Source organism: Lampetra fluviatilis, unplaced genomic scaffold (genome assembly GCF_964198595.1).
Source record: "Lampetra fluviatilis unplaced genomic scaffold, kcLamFluv1.1 SCAFFOLD_674, whole genome shotgun sequence".
Taxonomy (NCBI): Eukaryota; Metazoa; Chordata; class Hyperoartia; order Petromyzontiformes; family Petromyzontidae; genus Lampetra; species Lampetra fluviatilis.
This window is the reverse complement of record NW_027620659.1, coordinates 11,001-32,500: the sequence shown is the minus strand read 5'-3', so window position 1 is coordinate 32,500 and position 21,500 is coordinate 11,001. Positions and strand designations below refer to the sequence as shown.

Here is a 21,500-nt window from a genome sequence, read left to right as displayed (position 1 = left end):
ACACACTCACACAGTCACACACACACCCCCCCACACACACACACACCCCCCCACACACACACACACCCGTGCGTTGGAGTCGGTGGTGAGTGGGGTGACTGCGAGCGCCACGTTGCGGTGGAAGTTGAAGTGGCGGAGTGACACACACTCACACAGTCACACACACACACCCACACACTCACACACACTCACACAGTCACACACACTCCCACACACACACCCACACACCCACACACACACACAGTGACACACTCACACACACACTCACACAGTCACACACACACACTCACACACACACACACTCACACACACACTCACACACACTCACACACCCACACACACACACAGTCACACTCACACACACACTCACACACGCACACGCACACACACACTCACACAGTCACACACACACACTCACACACACACACTGACACACACTGACACACACACACTAACACACACACAGTGACACACTGACACACACACACACAGTGACACACACACACCCACACACCCACAGACACACACACTCACACTCACACAGTCACACACACTCCCACACACCCACACACCCCCCCACACACACCCACCCGTGCGTTGGAGTCGGTGGTGAGTGGGGTGACTGCGAGCGCCACGTTGCGGTGGAAGTTGAAGTGGCGCAGTGACACACACTCACACAGTCACACACACTCCCACACACACACGCACACACACACAGTCACACACTCACACACACACTCACACTCCCACACACACACCCACACACACACACAGTCACACTCACACTCACACACGCACACGCACACACACGCACACACACACTCACACACCCACACACACACTCACACAGTCACACACACACTCACACACACTCACACAGTCACACACTCACACAGTCACACTCACACAGTCACACAGTCACACAGTAGACACACACTCACACAGTCACACACTCACACCCACACACCCACAGACCCACAGACACACACTCACACACACACACTCACACACCCACAGACACCCCCCCCACACACACACCCACACACCCACAGACACACACACTCACACCCACACACCCCCCCACACACACACCCACCCGTGCGTTGGAGTCGGTGGTGAGTGGGGTGACTGCGAGCGCCACGTTGCGGTGGAAGTTGAAGTGGCGCAGTGACACACACTCACACAGTCACACACACTCCCACACACACACCCACAGACACCCCCCCACACACACACCCACACACCCACAGACGCACACACCCACACACCCACAGACACCCCCCCCACACACACACCCACCCGTGCGTTGGAGTCGGTGGTGAGTGGGGTGACTGCGAGCGCCACGTTGCGGTGGAAGTTGAAGTGGCGCAGTGACACCAGCAGGCGACACAAGCAGCGCAGCGCCACCTGAGCCAGGCCCCAGTAGCTCGCCAGCGACACGGCCTCCACACGCTTGTGTCGCATCAACTTCCAGTCTGGGACAGGGGGGGTGGACACAGTTACATAGTCACTCACTCAGTCACTCAGTCACTCAGTCACTCACTCACTCACTCACCCACTCACCCACTCACTCAGTCACTCAGCTCGCTAGCGACACGGCCTCCACACGCTTGTGTCGCATCAACTTCCAGTCTGGGACAGGGGGGGTGGACACAGTTACATAGTCACCCAGTCAGTCACTCAGTCAGTCACTCAGCTCGCCAGCGACACGGCCTCCACACGCTTGTGTCGCATCAACTTCCAGTCTGGGACAGGGGGGGTGGACACAGTTACATAGTCACTCACTCAGTCACTCAGTCACTCACTCAGTCACTCACTCAGTCACCCACTCACTCACTCACCCACTCACTCACTCACTCAGCTCGCCAGGGACACGGCCTCCACACGCTTGTGTCGCATCAACTTCCAGTCTGGGACAGGGGGGGTGGACACAGTTACATAGTCACCCAGTCAGTCACTCACTCACCCAGTCACTCAGTCACTCACACAGCTAGCCAGCCAGTCACTCACTCAGTCACTCACTCACTCAGTCACTCAGTCACTCAGCTCGCCAGCGACACGGCCTCCACACGCTTGTGTCGCATCAACTTCCAGTCTGGGACAGGGGGGGTGGACACAGTTACATAGTCACTCACTCAGTCACTCAGTCACTCACTCAGTCACCCACTCACTCACTCACCCACTCACTCACTCACTCAGCTCGCCAGGGACACAGCCTCCACACGCTTGTGTCGCATCAACTTCCAGTCTGGGACAGGGGGGGTGGACACAGTTACATAGTCACCCAGTCAGTCACTCACTCACCCAGTCACTCAGTCACTCACACAGCTAGCCAGCCAGTCACTCACTCAGTCACTCACTCACTCAGTCACTCAGTCACTCAGCTCGCCAGCGACACGGCCTCCACACGCTTGTGTCGCATCAACTTCCAGTCTGGGACAGGGGGGGTGGACACAGTTACATAGTCACTCACTCAGTCACTCAGTCACTCACTCAGTCACTCACTCAGTCACCCACTCACTCACTCAGTCACTCACCCACTCACTCAGTCACTCAGCTCGCCAGCGACACGGCCTCCACACGCTTGTGTCGCATCAACTTCCAGTCTGGGACAGGGGGGGTGGACACAGTTACATAGTCACCCAGTCAGTCACTCACTCACCCAGTCACTCAGTCACTCACACAGCTAGCCAGCCAGTCACTCACTCAGTCACTCACTCACTCAGTCACTCAGTCACTCAGCTCGCCAGCGACACGGCCTCCACACGCTTGTGTCGCATCAACTTCCAGTCTGGGACAGGGGGGGTGGACACAGTTACATAGTCACTCACTCAGTCACTCAGTCACTCACTCAGTCACTCACTCAGTCACCCACTCACTCACTCAGTCACTCACCCACTCACTCAGTCACTCAGCTCGCCAGCGACACGGCCTCCACACGCTTGTGTCGCATCAACTTCCAGTCTGGGACAGGGGGGGTGGACACAGTTACATAGTCACCCAGTCAGTCACTCACTCAGTCACTCACTCACTCAGTCACTCACTCACTCACTCAGTCACTCACTCACTCACTCACTCAGCTCGCCAGGGACACGGCCTCCACACGCTTGTGTCGCATCAACTTCCAGTCTGGGACAGGGGGGGTGGACACAGTTACATAGTCACTCACTCAGTCACTCAGTCACTCACTCAGTCACTCACTCAGTCACCCACTCACTCACTCACTCAGTCACTCACTCAGCCACTCCGTCAGTCACTCAGCTCGCCAGCGACACGGCCTCCACACGCTTGTGTCGCATCAACTTCCAGTCTGGGACAGGGGGGGTGGACACAGTTACATAGTCACCCAGTCAGTCACTCACTCAGTCACTCACTCAGCCACTCACTCAGTCACTCACTCAGTCACTCAGTCACTCAGTCAGTCACTCAGTCACTCAGCTAGCCAGTCACTCAGTCACTCACACAGCTAGCCAGCCAGTCACTCACTCACTCAGTCACTCACTCAGTCACTCACTCACTCACTCAGTCACTCACTCACTCACTCACCCACTCACTCAGTCACTCACTCAGTCACTCACTCACTCACTCAGTCACTCACTCAGTCACTCACTCACTCACTCAGTCACTCAGTCACTCACTAAGCTAGCCAGCCAGTCACTCACTCAGCTAGCCAGCGAGTCACTCACTCACTCACTCACCACCCACCCACCCACTCACGCAGCCACTCACCCACCCACCTACTCACCCACCCACCCACCCACTCACGCAGCCACTCACCCACCCACCTACTCACCCACCCACCCACTCACCCACCCACTCACCCACTCACTCACTCACTCACCCACTCACTCACTCACCCACTCACTCACTCACCCACTCACTCACTCACCCACTCACTCACCACCCACTCACCCACCCACCCACCCACCCACTCACTCACCCACCCACTCACTCACCCACTCACTCACCACCCACTCACCCACTCACTCACCCACTCACTCACCCACCCACTCACCCACTCACTCACCCACCCACTCACCCACTCACTCACCCACTCACTCACCCACCCACTCACCCACTCACTCACTCACCCACTCACTCACCACCCACTCACCCACCCACCCACCCACTCACCCCCCCCTCACCTTTGACAGTCTGTTCCAGGCTGTCGAGGTAGCAGCGGTATTGCTGCACGAGGCCCTCCTCACCCACTCACTCACCCACTCACTCACCCACTCATTCACCACCCACTCACTCACACCACTCACTCACTCACTCACTCACCCACCCACTCACTCACCCACTCACTCACCCACTCACCCACTCACCCACTCACTCACCCACTCACTCACTCACCCACCCACCTACTCACCCACCCACCCACTCACCCACCCACTCACCCACTCACCCCCCCCTCACCTTTGACAGTCTGTTCCAGGCTGTCGAGGTAGCAGCGGTATTGCTGAACGAGCCCCTCCTCACCCACTCACTCACCCACTCACTCACCACCCACTCACTCACCCACTCACTCACCCACTCACCCACTCACTCACCCACTCACTCACCACCCACTCACTCACCCACTCACTCACCCAGCCACCTACTCACCCACTCACCCACCCACCCACCCACTCACGCAGCCACTCACCCACCCACCTACTCACCCACCCACCAACTCACCCACCCACCCACTCACGCAGCCACTCACCCACCCACCTACTCACCCACCCACCCACACACCCACCCACCCACACACCCACTCACCCACCCACCTACTCACCCACCCACCCACTCACCCACCCACTCACCCACTCACCCCCCCCTCACCTTTGACAGTCTGTTCCAGGCTGTCGAGGTAGCAGCGGTATTGCTGAAAGAGCCCCTCCTCACCCACTCACTCACCCACCCACTCACCCACTCACTCACTCGCTCACACAGTGACCCACTCACCCACTCACTCACCACTCACCCACCCACTCACCCACTCACTCACTCACCCACTCACCCACTCACTCACCACTCACCCCCCCCTCACCTTTGACAGTCTGTTCCAGGCTGTCGAGGTAGCAGCGGTATTGCTGAACGAGGCCCTCCTCACCCACTCACTCACCCACTCACCCACTCACTCACCCACCCACCCACACACCCACTCACCCACCCACCTACTCACCCACCCACCCACTCACTCACCACCCACTCACCCACTCACCCACCCACTCACCCACTCACCCACCCACCCACTCACCCCCCCCTCACCTTTGACAGTCTGTTCCAGGCTGTCGAGGTAGCAGCGGTATTGCTGAACGAGGCCCTCCTCACCCACTCACTCACCCACTCACTCACCCACTCATTCACCACCCACTCACTCACCCACTCACTCACTCACCCACTCACTCACTCACCCACTCACTCACTCACCCACCCACTCACCCACCCACCCACTCACCCACCCACCCACCCACCCACTCACCCACCCACTCACCCACCCACCCACTCACCCACTCACTCACCACTCACCCCCCCCTCACCTTTGACAGTCTGTTCCAGGCTGTCGAGGTAGCAGCGGTATTGCTGAACGAGGCCCTCCTCACCCACTCACTCACCACCCACTCACTCACCCACTCACTCACTCACTCACCCACTCACTCACCCACTCACTCACCCACTCACCCACCCACTCACCACTCACCCCCCCCTCACCTTTGACAGTCTGTTCCAGGCTGTCGAGGTAGCAGCGGTATTGCTGAACGAGGCCCTCCTCAAATTCACGCAGCTGCTGGACCTCCTTCTTCACCTGCACAGTCACACACACAGTCACACACACAGTCACACACACACACAGTCACACACACAGTCACACACACAGTCACACACACACAGTCACACACACACAGTCACACACACAGTCACACACACAGTCACACACACACACAGTCACACACACACAGTCACACACACACACAGTCACACACACACAGTCACACACACACAGTCACACACACAGTCACACACACAGTCACACACACACACAGTCACACACACAGTCACACACACAGTCACACACACACAGTCACACACACACACAGTCACACACACACACAGTCACACACACAGTCACACACACACAGTCACACACACACAGTCACACACACAGTCACACACACCGTCACATACACACACAGTCACACACACAGTCACACACACAGTCACACACACAGTGACACACACACAGTCACACACACAGGTACACACACAGTCACATACACACACAGTCACACACACAGTCACACACACACAGTCACACACACAGTCACACACACAGTCACACACACAGTCACACACACCGTCACATACACACACAGTCACACACACAGTCACACACACAGTCACATACACAGTCACACACACAGTCACATACACACAGTCACACACACAGTGACACACACACACAGTGACACACACACAGTGACACACACAGTCACACACACAGTCACACACACAGTCACACACACACACAGTCACACACACAGTGACACACACACAGTCACACACACAGGTACACACACAGTCACACACACAGTCACACACACAGTGACACACACAGTCACACACACAGTCACACACACAGTCACACACACACACACAGTCACACACACAGTCACACACACAGCCACACACAGTCACACACACAGTGACACACACAGTCACACACACACACACAGTCACACACACAGTCACACACACACACACAGTCACACACACAGTCACACACACAGTCACACACACAGTCACACACACCGTCACATACACATACACACACAGTCACACACACAGTCACACACACAGTCACACACACAGTCACACACACAGTCACACACACAGTCACACACACAGTCACACACACAGTCACACACACCGTCACACACACAGTCACACACACAGTCACACACACAGTCACACACACAGTCACACACACAGTCACACACACACAGTCACACACACACACAGTCACACACACACACAGTCACACACACACACAGTCACACACACAGTCACACACACAGTCACACACACAGTCACACACACACACACAGTCACACACACACACAGTCACACACACACACAGTCACACACACACACAGTCACACACACAGTCACACACACAGTCACACACACAGTCACACACACAGTCACACACACAGTCACACACAGTCACACACACAGTGACACACACAGTCGCACACACACAGTCACACACACCATCACATACACACACAGTCACACACACAGTCGCACACACAGTCACACACACACAGTCACACACACACAGTCACACACACACACAGTCACACACACACAGTCACACACACAGTGACACACACAGTGACACACACAGTCACACACACAGTGACACACACAGTCACACACACAGTCACACACACAGTCGCACACACACACACAGGCACACACACACACAGTCACACACACAGTCACACACACAGTCACACACACAGTGACACACACAGTCACACACACACACAGTCACACACAGTCACACACACACACAGTCACACACACAGTCAGTCACACACACAGTCAGTCACACACACAGTCACAGTGACACACACACACACAGTGACACACACAGTGACACACACAGTCACAGTGACACACACAGTGACACACACAGTGACGCACACAGTGACACACACACCACACAACCACAGACACACACACACACACAAAGATACACACACACACAGATACACACAGAGACACACACACACACACAGTGACACACACACACACACAGTGACACACACACACACACAGACACACACACACACCCACACACACCACACACACCCTACCACACCCACCTTGGTGTCCTTCTCGGCCGCGCTGAGTGGACGGATGCACACACACACAGTGACACACACACATAGATACACACACACACAGATACACACACACAGTGACACACACACCACAAACACACACACCACACACACCCTACCACACCCACCCTGGTGTCCTTCTCGGCCGCGCTGAGTGGACGGATGCACACACACAGTGACACACACACACACAGTGACACACACACACACAGACACACACGCACACCCACACACACCACACACACCCTACCACACCCACCTTTGTGTCCTTCTCTGCCGCGCTGAGTGGACGTATCCTGTACCCGGGCACCACGTCCACAAACACTTCGAGCAGAGACAGCATGGCCAGCTTGCGCACAATGCCGGCCACACCACAACGCTTGTCATGCAGCATGGAACGCAGCTCACGTAGCTCCTTCAGCTGTGGGGTGGGGCAAGCCAGCACACTCAGAGTGTTAGAGGGAGGGTGGGGAGGGTGGGGAGGGTGGGGAGGGTGGGGAGGGTGGGGAGAGAGGCCGGCCACAACACAACGCTTGTCGCGCAGCCTGGAACGCAGCTCACGTAGCTCCTTCAGCTGCGGTGAGGGGAGTCAGCCAGCACACTCAGAGTGTTAGAGGGTGGGGAGGGTGGGGAGGGTGGGGAGGGTGGGGAGGGTGGGGAGAGAGGCCGGCCACAACACAACGCTTGTCGCGCAGCCTGGAACGCAGCTCGCGTAGCTCCTTCAGCTGTGGGGTGGGGCAAGCCAGCACACTCAGAGTGTTAGAGGGAGGGTGGGGAGGGTGGGGAGGGTGGGGAGGGTGGGGAGGGTGGGGAGAGAGGCCGGCCACAACACAACGCTTGTCGCGCAGCCTGGAACGCAGCTCACGTAGCTCCTTCAGCTGCGGTGAGGGGAGTCAGCCAGCACACTCAGAGTGTTAGAGGGAGGGTGGGGAGGGTGGGGAGGGTGGGGAGAGAGGCCGGCCACAACACAACGCTTGTCGCGCAGCCTGGAACGCAGCTCGCGTAGCTCCTTCAGCTGTGGGGTGGGGCAAGCCAGCACACTCAGAGTGTTAGAGGGAGGGTGGGGAGGGTGGGGAGGGTGGGGAGGGTGGGGAGGGTGGGGAGGGTGGGGAGAGAGGCCGGCCACAACACAACGCTTGTCGCGCAGCCTGGAACTCAGCTCGCGTAGCTCCTTCAGCTGTGGGGTGGGGCAAGCCAGCACACTCAGAGTGTTAGAGGGAGGGTGGGGAGGGTGGGGAGGGTGGGGAGGGTGGGGAGAGAGGCCGGCCACAACACAACGCTTGTCATGCAGCCTGGAACGCAGCTCACGTAGCTCCTTCAGCTGCGGTGAGGGGAGTCAGCCAGCACACTCAGAGTGTTAGAGGGAGGGTGGGGAGGGTGGGGAGGGTGGGGAGGGTGTATGTGTCACTGTGTGTGTCACTGTGTGTGTAGGTGTGTGTGTGTGTCACTGTGTGTGTAGGTGTGTGTGTCACTGTGTGTGTGTGACTGTGTGTGTCACTGTGTGTGTCACTGTGTGTGTCACTGTGTGTGTCACTGTGTGTGTGTAGGTGTGTGTGTGTGTCACTGTGTGTGTCACTGTGTGTGTGTCACTGTGTGTGTCACTGTGTGTGTGTAGGTGTGTGTGTGTGTGTCACTGTGTGTGTGTAGGTGTGTGTGTGTGTGTCACTGTGTGTGTGTAGGTGTGTGTGTGTGTGTCACTGTGTGTGTGTCACTGTGTGTGTCACTGTGTGTGTGTGTGTGTGTCACTGTGTGTGTCTGTGTGTGTCACTGTGTGTCACTGTGTGTGTCACTGTGTATGTGTCACTGTGTGTGTCACTGTGTGTGTGTCACTGTGTGTGTGTGTGTCACTGTGTGTGTCACTGTGTGTGTGTCACTGTGTGTGTGTGTGGGTCACTGTGTGTGTGTCACTGTGTGTGTCACTGTGTGTGTGTCACTGTGTGTGTCACTGTGTGTGTGTCACTGTGTGTGTGTCACTGTGTGTGTGTCACTGTGTGTGTCACTGTGTGTGGGTCACTGTGTGTGTGTCACTGTGTGTGTCACTGTGTGTGTGTCACTGTGTGTGTGTCACTGTGTGTGTGTCACTGTGTGTGTTTAGGTGTTTGTGTGTCACTGTGTGTGTCACTGTGTGTGTCACTGTGTGTGTCACTGTGTGTGTGTCACTGTGTGTGTGTCACTGTGTGTGTGTGTCACTGTGTGTGTGTCACTGTGTGTGTGTGTGTCACTGTGTGTGTGTGTCACTGTGTGTGCCACTGTGTGTGTGTGTGTCACTGTGTGTGTCACTGTGTGTGTGTCACTGTGTGTGTGTGTCACTGTGTGTGTCACTGTGTGTGTGTGTGTCACTGTGTGTGTCACTGTGTGTGTGTCACTGTGTGTGTGTGTCACTGTGTGTGTGTCACTGTGTGTGTGTCACTGTGTGTGTCACTGTGTGTGTGTCACTGTGTGTGTGTGTGTCACTGTGTGTGTGTGTGTCACTGTGTGTGTGTGTCACTGTGTGTGTCACTGTGTGTGTGTGTAGGTGTGTGTGTGTGTGTCACTGTGTGTGTCTGTGTGTGTGTGTGTAGGTGTGTGTGTGTGTGACTGTGTGTAGGTGTGTGTGTGTGTGACTGTGTGTAGGTGTGTGTGTGACTGTGTGTAGGTGTGTGTGTGTGTGTGTGTCACTGTGTGTGTGTGTGTAGGTGTGTGTGTGTGTGTCACTGTGTGTGTGTCACTGTGTGTGTGTCACTGTGTGTGTGTGTCACTGTGTGTGTGTCACTGTGTGTGTGTCACTGTGTGTGTGTCACTGTGTGTGTGTGTGTGTAGGTGTGTGTGTGTGTGTCACTGTGTGTGTGTGTCACTGTGTGTGTGTGTCACTGTGTGTGTCACTGTGTGTGTGTCACCGTGTGTGTGTGTGTGTAGGTGTGTGTGTGTCACTGTGTGTGTGTGTCACTGTGTGTGTGTGTCACTGTGTGTGTGTAGGTGTGTGTGTGTGTGTAGGTGTGTGTGTGTCTGTGTGTGTGTAGGTGTGTGTGTGTGTGTGTACGTGTGTGACTGTGTGTAGGTGTGTGTGTGTGACTGTGTGTAGGTGTGTGTCACTGTGTGTGTCACTGTGTGTGTGTGTCACTGTGTGTGTGTGTGTGTGTCACTGTGTGTGTGTGTCACTGTGTGTGTGTGTCACTGTGTGTGTGTCACTGTGTGTGTGTGTGTAGGTGTGTGTGTAGCTGTGTGTAGGTGTGTGTGTGTCACTGTGTGTGTGTGTCACTGTGTGTGTGTGTCACTGTGTGTGTGTCACTGTGTGTGTGTGTGTGTGTAGGTGTGTGTGTAGCTGTGTGTAGGTGTGTGTGTAGGTGTGTGTCACTGTGTGTGTGTCACTGTGTGTGTGTCACTGTGTGTGTGTGTGTGTAGGTGTGTGTGTAGCTGTGTGTAGGTGTGTGTGTCACTGTGTAAGCACTCACGCTGGCGTGTGGCTCCGCGAGCACTCGTGACGCCAGTGCCGCCATGCGCCGCTTGCTCTGCCCCAACAGCTGAGTGTGTGTCACTGTGTGTGTCACTGTGTGTGTGTGTCACTGTGTGTGTGTCACTGTGTGTGTGTGTCACTGTGTGTGTGTGTGTCACTGTGTGTGTGTGTCACTGTGTGTGTGTCACTGTGTGTGTGTGTCACTGTGTGTGTGTGTCACTGTGTGTGTCACTGTGTGTGTGTGTCACTGTGTGTGTGTGTCACTGTGTGTGTGTGTGTAGGTGTGTGTGTGTGTGTGTGTAGGTGTGTGTGTAGCTGTGTGTAGGTGTGTGTGTGTGTGTCACTGTGTGTGTGTGTCACTGTGTGTGTGTGTCATTGTGTGTGTGTGTCACTGTGTGTGTGTGTCACTGTGTGTGTAGGTGTGTGTGTGTGTGTGTGTAGGTGTGTGTAGGTGTGTGTAGGTGTGTGTGTGTCACTGTGTGTGTGTGTGTGTCACTGTGTGTGTGTGTCACTGTGTGTGTGTCACTGTGTGTGTAGGTGTGTGTGTGTGACTGTGTGTGTAGGTGTGTGTGTGTGACTGTGTGTGTAGGTGTGTGTGTGTGTAGGTGTGTGTGTAGGTGTGTGTGTAACTGCACTCACGCTGGCGTGTGGCTCCGCGAGCACTCGTGACGCCAGTGCCGCCATGCGCCGCTTGCTCTGCCCCAGCAGCTGAGCTCGCCGCCGCTCCAACTCCTCACGCGACGGTGGGGGGAGGCCCCCCACACCACCACCACCACCACCGCAGCCACCCACCAACAACAACAACTCGTCGCCACCACCACCGGGCCCACACCACTCCTCACCAAGGTGATCACCGCCGCCAAGAGGGGCGGCTTCAACCTCCTCATCCTCCTCATCCAAGTCGTCGTCGTCGTCACAGGCGCGACTTGGAACTGAGGAGGTGAGGGGGGGAGAGACACACAGAGACACACAGAGACACACAGAGACACACAGAGACACACAGACTCACCATCATCATAGAGACACACAGAGACACACAGACTCACCATCATCACAGAGACACACAGACTCACCATCATCATAGAGACACACAGAGACACACAGACTCACCATCATCATAGAGACACACAGACTCACCATCATCATAGAGACACACAGAGACACACAGACTCACCATCATCATAGAGATACACAGACTCACCATCATCATAGAGACACACAGAGACACACATACTCACCATCATCATAGAGATACACAGACTCACCATCATCATAGAGACACACAGAGACACACAGACTCACCATCATCATAGAGACACACAGACTCACCATCATCATAGAGACACACAGACTCACCATCATCACAGAGACACACAGACTCACCATCATCACAGAGACACACAGACTCACCATCATCACAGAGACACACAGACTCACCATCATCACAGAGACACACAGACTCATCATCATCATAGAGACACACAGAGACACACAGAGACACACAGACTCACAATCATCATAGAGACACACAGACTCATCATCATCACAGAGACACACAGAGACACACAGAGACACACAGAGACACACAGACTCATCATCATCACAGAGACACACAGAGACACACAGACTCACCATCATCATAGAGACACACAGACTCACCATCATCACAGAGACACACAGAGACACACAGACTCACCATCATCATAGAGACACACAGAGACACACAGACTCACCATCATCATAGAGACACACAGAGACACACAGACTCACCATCATCACAGAGACACACAGACTCATCATCATCACAGAGACACACAGACTCATCATCATCATAGAGACACACAGACTCACTATCATCACAGAGACACACAGAGACACACAGACTCACCATCATCATAGAGACACACAGACTCACCATCATCATAGAGACACACAGAGACACACAGACTCACCATCATCATAGAGACACACAGACTCACCATCATCATAGAGACACACAGACTCACCATCATCATAGAGACACACAGACTCACCATCATCATAGAGACACACAGAGACACACAGACTCATCATCATCATAGAGACACACAGACTCACCATCATCATAGAGACACACAGACTCACCATCATCATAGAGACACACAGAGACACACAGACTCATCATCATCATAGAGACACACAGAGACACACAGAGACACACAGACTCATCATCATCATAGAGACACACAGAGACACACAGAGACACACAGAGACCCATAGACTCACCATCATCATAGAGACACACAGAGACACACAGACTCATCATCATCATAGAGACACACAGAGACACACAGACTCACCATCATCATAGAGACACACAGAGACACACAGAGACACACAGACTCACCATCATCATAGAGACACACAGACTCACCATCATCACAGAGACACACAGAGACACACAGAGACACACAGACTCACCATCATCATAGAGACACACAGAGACACACAGACTCACCATCATCATAGAGACACACAGAGACACACAGACTCACCATCATCATAGAGACACACAGACTCATCATCATCACAGAGACACAGAGACACACAGAGACACACAGACTCATCATCATCATAGAGACACACAGACTCACCATCATCATAGAGACACACAGAGACACACAGAGACACACAGACTCATCATCATCATAGAGACACACAGAGACACACAGAGACCCATAGACTCACCATCATCATAGAGACACACAGAGACACACAGACTCACCATCATCAGAGACACACAGAGATACACAGAGACACACAGACTCATCATCATCATAGAGACACACGGAGACACAAAGAGGCACACAGACTCACCATCATCATAGAGACACACAGACTCACCATCATCATAGAGACACACAGAGACACACAGACTCACCATCATCATAGAGACACACAGAGACACACAGACTCACCATCATCATAGAGACACACAGACTCACCATCATCATAGAGACACACAGAGACACACAGAGACACACAGACTCACCATCATCATAGAGACACACAGAGACACACAGAGACACACAGACTCACCATCATCATAGAGACACACAGACTCACCATCATCATAGAGACACACAGAGACACACAGAGACACACAGACTCACCACCACACAGAGACCCATAGACTCACCACCACACAGAGACCCCCAGACTCACCACCACACAGAGACCCACAGACTCACCACACAGAGACCCACAGACTCACCACCACACAGAGACCCACAGACTCACCACCACACAGACTCACCACCACACAGAGACCCACAGACTCACCACCACACAGACTCACCACCACACAGACTCACTACCACACAGACTCACCATCATCATAGAGACACACAGACTCATCATCATCATAGAGACACACAGACTCATCACACAGAGACACACAGACTCACCATCATCATAGAGACACACAGACTCACCATCATCATAGAGACACACAGACTCACCATCATCATAGAGACCCATAGACTCATCACACAGAGACACACAGACTCACCACCACACAGACTCACCACCACACAGAGACACACAAACTCACCACCACACAGAGACCCATAGACTCACCACCACACAGAGACCCACAGACTCACCACCACACAGAGACACACAGACTCACCACCACACAGACTCACCACCACACAGAGACACACAAACTCACCACCACACAGAGACCCATAGACTCACCACCACACAGAGACCCACAGACTCACCACCACACAGACTCACCACCACACAGAGACACACAAACTCACCACCACACAGAGACCCATAGACTCACCACCACACAGAGACCCACAGACTCACCACCACACAGAGACACACAGACTCACCACCACACAGACTCACCACCACACAGAGACACACAGACTCACCACCACACAGAGACACACAGACTCACCACCACACAGACTCACCACCACACAGAGACACACAAACTCACCACCACACAGAGACCCATAGGCTCACCACACACAGAGACCCACAGACTCACCACCACACAGAGACACACAGACTCACCACCACACAGACTCACCACCACACAGAGACACACAAACTCACCACCACACAGACTCACCACCACACAGACTCACCACCACACAGAGACACACAGATTCACCACCACACAGACTCACCACCACACAGAGACCCACAGACTCACCACACAGACTCACCACCACACAGACTCACCACCACACAGAGACACACAGACTCACCACCACACAGACTCACCACCACACAGACTCACCACCACACAGAGACACACAGACTCACCACACAGACTCACCACCACACAGACTCACCACCACACAGAGACACACAGACTCACCACCACACAGACTCACCACCACACAGAGACACACAAACTCACCACCACACAGACTCACCACCACACAGACTCACCACCACACAGAGACCCACAGACTCACCACACAGACTCACCACCACACAGACTCACCACCACACAGAGACACACAGACTCACCACCACACAGACTCACCACCACACAGAGACACACAGACTCACCACACAGACTCACCACCACACAGACTCACCACCACACAGAGACACACAGACTCACCACCACACAGACTCACCACCACACAGACTCACCACCACACAGACTCACCACCACACAGACTCACCACCACACAGACTCACCACCACACAGAGACACACAGACTCACCAGACCGCACCTCCGACCGACGGATGATCTCGCCTTTCTCCGTCTTCAGAGGCAGTAACTTCACCAGACGCGTCTCTCCCTCTCCTGCCGGGTCTCCACGATCAGCGCGAAGCATCGCACGCTGGTACATCACCTCCAGATTGCCACCACCGCCACCACCGCCACCACCGCCACCACCGCCGCCATCAGCGTCGTCGTCGTCATCGTCACGGCGCGACTTACGGCGTCGCTTAGAGACGCTCGGACTGAGAGCACAGGGTGGGGAGACACACGGCGACACATGGAGACACGCGGAGAGACACAGAGAGACACGGAGAGACACAGAGAGACACGGAGAGACACGGAGAGACACGGAGAGACACAGAGAGACACAGAGAGACACCCAGACCCAGGGCTTGAACCCTGACCCCAGGGTCTCAGTGTCTCACCTCGCATCCAGCCGTGAAGACAGGAAGGCCGAGTTGGTTGCGGCTGTCCGAATCAGTTCCAAATCCTCCTCCTCCATCATGTCCAAGGGGAGATCATCATCATCGTCGTCGTTGTCGTCCTCATCCGCCTTGTCGCGATGGTCGGGGTGGTGAGGGTCTTCGTCTGCCGGGTTCCAACTCCTCCGCCTCTGCATCGTCCCCGTACCGTTGCCTGCAGAGAGAGACACGGGGAGAGAGACACGGGGAGAGAGACACGGGGAGAGAGACACGGGGAGAGAGACACGGGGAGAGACGGGGGGGGGAGAGACACGGGGAGAGAGACACGGGGAGAGAGACACGGGGAGAGACGGGGGGGGGGAGAGACACGGGGAGAGAGACACGGGGAGAGAGACACGGTGAGAGAGACACGGGGAGAGAGACACGGTGAGAGAGACACGGGGAGAGAGACACGGGGAGAGACGGGGGGGGAGAGACACGGGGAGAGAGAGACACGGGGAGAGAGACACGGGGAGAGACGGGGGGGGGGAGAGACACGGGGAGAGAGACACGGTGAGAGAGACACGGGGAGAGAGACACGGGGAGAGAGACACGGGGAGAGACGGGGGGGGAGAGACACGGGGAGAGACACGGGGAGAGAGACGGGGAGAGAGAGATGGGGAGAGAGACACGGGGAGAGACGGGGAGAGACACGGGGAGAGAGACACGGGGAGAGAGACACGGGGAGAGAGACACGGGGAGAGAGAGACACGGGGAGAGAGACACGGGGAGAGACACGGGGAGAGAGACGGGGAGAGAGACACGGGGAGAGAGACACGGGGAGAGACAGGGGGGGGAGAGACACGGGGAGAGAGACGGGGAGAGAGAGATGGGGAGAGAGACACGGGGAGAGACGGGGAGAGACACGGGGAGAGAGACACGGGGAGAGAGACACGGGGAGAGAGACACGGGGAGAGAGACACGGGGAGAGAGACACGGGGAGAGAGACACGGGGAGAGAGAGACATGGGGAGAGAGACACGGGGAGAGACACGGGGAGAGAGACACGGGGGGAGACACACGGGGAGAGACACACGGGGAGAAAGAAACACGGGAGAGAGACACGGGGAGAGAGACAGGGAGAGAGAGACACGGGGAGAGAGAGACACGGGAGAGAGACACGGGGAGAGAGAGACATGGGGAGAGAGACACGGGGAGAGACACGGGGAGAGAGACACGGGGGGAGAGACACGGGGAGAGAGACACGGGGAGAGAGACTCACCATTGAGAGTGTGGTGGTAATAACACCGCCCGTGCCTCACCCACCCACCCACCTACCCACTCACCCGCTCGCCCACTCACCCACCCACTCACCCACCCACCCACTCACCCACCCACCCACTCACCCACTCACCCACCCACTCACTCACCCACCCACTCACCCACTCACTCACCCACCCATTCACTCACCCACCCACCCACCCACCCACTCACTCCCCCACCCACTCACCCACCCACCCAACCCACCCACGCCACACTCACCATTGTACCCGTACGGCCCAGCTCCACCACCACCACCACCAGCACCACCACCACCACCAGCACCACCACCTCCTCCCTCCGTCTGCTCCGGCCGCACGGCCCGCAACGCCTGGCGCAGGCGCCGCTGCTGCTTGCGCTGCTGCTTGTCCGCGCTGCGCTGCCGGAAGGCTCGCTCCTTCAGCTTGTTCTGGATCTTCAGCGAGCTCGTCTTGAGCAGCTTGCGAACGCTGGGCATGCGCTTTTTATTCTTGCGCTGGTGGTGGGTGGGGTGGGTGGGGGGGGGTGGTGGGGGTGGTGGGTGGTGGGGGGGGTGGTGGGGGTGGTGGGTGGTGGGGGGGGTGGTGGGGGGTGGGGGAGGGGGGTGGGGTGGTGGTGGGGGGGGTGGTGGGTGGTGGTGGTGGTGGGTGGTGGGGGGGGTGGGGGAGGGGTGGTGGTGGGGTGGTGGTGGGGGGGGTGGTGGTGGTGGGGGGGGTGGTGGGGGGTGGGGGAGGTGGTGGGTGGTGAAGGGGGTGGTGGGGGTGGTGGGGGGTGGGGGAGGGGGGTGGGGTGGTGGTGGTGGTGGTGGGGGGGGGTGGTGGTGAGGGTGGTGGGGGTGGTGTGGGTGGGGGGGGGTGGTGGGGGGGTGGTGGTGGGGGGGGTGGTGGGGGGGGTGGTGGTGGGGGGGTTGTGGTGGGGGTGGTGGTGGTGGGTGGGGTGATGGTGGTGGTGAGGGGGGTGGTGGTGAGGGGGGTGGTGGTGAGGGGGGTGGTGGTGAGGGGGGTGGTGGTGAGGGGGGTGGTGGTGAGGGGGGTGGTGGTGGTGGGTGGGGTGATGGTGGTGGTGAGGGGGGTGGTGGTGAGGGGGGTGGTGGTGAGGGGGGTGGTGGTGGTGGGTGGGGTGATGGTGGTGGTGAGGGGGGTGGTGGTGAGGGGGGTGGTGGTGAGGGGGGTGGTGGTGGTGGGTGGGGTGATGGTGGTGGTGAGGGGGGTGGTGGTGAGGGGGTGGTGGTGAGGGGGGTGGTGGTGAGGGGGGTGGTGGTGAGAGGGGTGGTGGTGAGAGGGGTGGTGGTGAGAGGGGTGGTGGTGAGGGGGGTGGTGGTGAGGGGGGTGGTGGTGAGGGGGGTGGTGGTGAGGGGGGTGGTGGTGGTGGGTGGGGTGATGGTGGTGGTGAGGGGGGTGGTGGTGAGGGGGGTGGTGGTGAGGGGGGTGGTGGTGAGGGGGGTGGTGGTGAGGGGGGTGGTGGTGGTGGGTGGGGTGATGGTGGTGGTGAGGGGGGTGGTGGTGAGGGGGGTGGTGGTGAGGGGGGTGGTGGTGGGGGGGGTGGTTGACAAATACCGGGTCAGGTTCACAGTGGCCGTGTGGGAGACATTGAGACCCTCGGGTCAGGGTTCAAGCCGGCCGAGGCGTCACCTCCGCCGGCCACGCGATCTATCCGAGGCCGGCGACACTCTCCTCACTAGGCCTCGGTCATCAAATGTGCCAGGGTCTGTTCACTGCTGGATGGATGCCTCCCTCCCCCCTCTCCCCTCTAACTCCACGTCTCTCTCTCTCGCAGGCAACTCCAGAAAACATCAAACCGCCTTCCCCCCACAATACTACAATTATTTAAAAACTCCCTCAACAAACCACGTAGGAGGAGGGGGGGGTAGGAGGAGGGGGGGGTTAGCCGGCCGAGGCGTCACCTCCGCCGGCCACGCGATCTATCCGAGGTCGGCGACACTCTCCTCACTAGGCCTCGGTCATCAAATGCGCCAGGATCTGTTCACTGCTAGATTAATGTCTCCTCTCCCCCTCTCCCCTCTAACTCTACGTTTCTCTCTCTCGCAGGCAACTCCAGAAAACATCAATCCGCCTTACGCCCACAAAGTTTCAATTATATTTTTAAAAAAACCTCAAACGAATCAACACATCTCTCACTCGCTCTCCACACACACACGCACATTTATATATCTTTAAAACACGCTCAAGGTGAAATATCACCGGCACATTTAAAAAAAAACAAAGATCGCTTAAACTCCCTCATCAAACCACGTAGGAGGGGGGGGGGGGTAGGAGGGGGGGGGTTAGCCGGCCGAGGCGCCACCTCAGCCGGCCACGCAATCTATCCGAGGCCGGCGACACTCTCCCTACTAGGCCTCAAGCCGCGCGCACACAAACAATTCGCTACTTACGGGCGCCATAATCTCCGAGGCGGTGTGGAATGGATGATGATGCTGCCCCCTGTCTGGTTGCCTCGGCGGGTGAGGTGTCCGACGTTCCGCGGCGAAGCCACCGGGAGGAGTTCAGGGGCTTGCCACGTGTGTGACACGAGATGGAGGCCGGGTGGTGATGACGGGGGCGATTGGAAAAGGTAGAGCGGATGGGCGACCACGTGGTGCGCCGGGTGGATGTTGGATTACGTAGAACGGATAAGCATGGGAGGGGGGTAGAGTGGTGGGCGTGGTCAACCCGCCCGGTCACTCAACACGTCACTCAGTCAGACACTCACTCAGTCAGTCACTCACTCAGTCAGTCACTCACTCAGTCAGTCACTCACTCAGTCAGTCACTCACTCAGTCAGTCACTCAGCCAGTCACTCACTCACTCAACCAGCCACTCACTCACCCAGTCAGTCACTCACCCACATACCCAATCACTCAGTCACTCACCCAGTCACTCACTCAACTAGCCACTCACTCACCCAGTCAATCACTCACTCGGTCACTCACCCAGCCACTCACTCACCCAGCCACTCACTCACCCAGCCACTCACTCACCCAGCCACTCACTCACCCAGCCACTCACTCACCCAGCCACTCACTCACCCAGCCACTCACTCACCGACCCACTCACTCACCCAGGCACTCACTCACCCAGCCACTCACTCACCCACCCACTCACTCACCCAGCCACTCACTCACCCAGCCACTCACTCAGCCAGCCACTCACTCACCTGGTCACTCACTCACCCGGTCAGCCACTCACTCACCCGGTCACTCACTCCCTCACCTAGTCAGTCACTTACTCAACCAGCCACTCACTCAACAAGCCACTCACTCATCCAGTCAGTCACTCACTCACCCAGTCACTCACCCACTCACTCACCCAGTCACTCACCCAGCCACCCACTCACTCACCCAGCCACTCACTCACTCACTCACCCAGCCACTCACTCACTCACTCACCCACTCACTCAGCCACTCACTCACCCACTCACTCACTCACCCACCCACTCACTCACCCACCCACGTCAACCACTCAGAGACACGGAGTGACAGCGACACAACTTGTCGAGGAAGTTTATCAGCGCGGGAGTCTCAGCTCCAGCTCCTCACCCTCCTCTTGTCAACGACGCCACGGGGGGCTGGGGGGGGGTCTTTAACGTCTCAGATGAGTGGGTGAGTGGATGGGTGAGTGTGAGTGAGTGGGTGAGTGGGTGAGTGGGTGGGTGAGTGAGTGGGTGGGTGAGTGGGTGAGTGGGTGGGTGGGTGGGTGAGTGGGTGGGTGAGTGGGTGGGTGGGTGGATGG

The 21,500-nt window shown here is 56.7% G+C and overlaps 1 protein-coding gene across 1 annotated transcript in view; it reads right to left on the bottom strand.

Annotated features, from left to right (window-relative positions):
* The window catches only part of LOC144954207 (nucleolar complex protein 3 homolog), a gene marked incomplete at its 3' end in the record, with an annotated part of 32,434 nt that extends 12,103 nt beyond the window's left edge, over positions 1-20,331 (bottom strand). The window contains 8 exon segments of the mRNA XM_078884761.1: positions 1,300-1,475; positions 5,701-5,794; positions 8,158-8,319; positions 11,971-12,263; positions 16,071-16,315; positions 16,499-16,709; positions 18,016-18,268; positions 20,165-20,331. Coding sequence (XP_078740887.1) covers positions 1,300-1,475; positions 5,701-5,794; positions 8,158-8,319; positions 11,971-12,263; positions 16,071-16,315; positions 16,499-16,709; positions 18,016-18,268; positions 20,165-20,173 — 1,443 coding nt within the window.
* Positions 20,332-21,500: the final 1,169 nt, after the last annotated feature.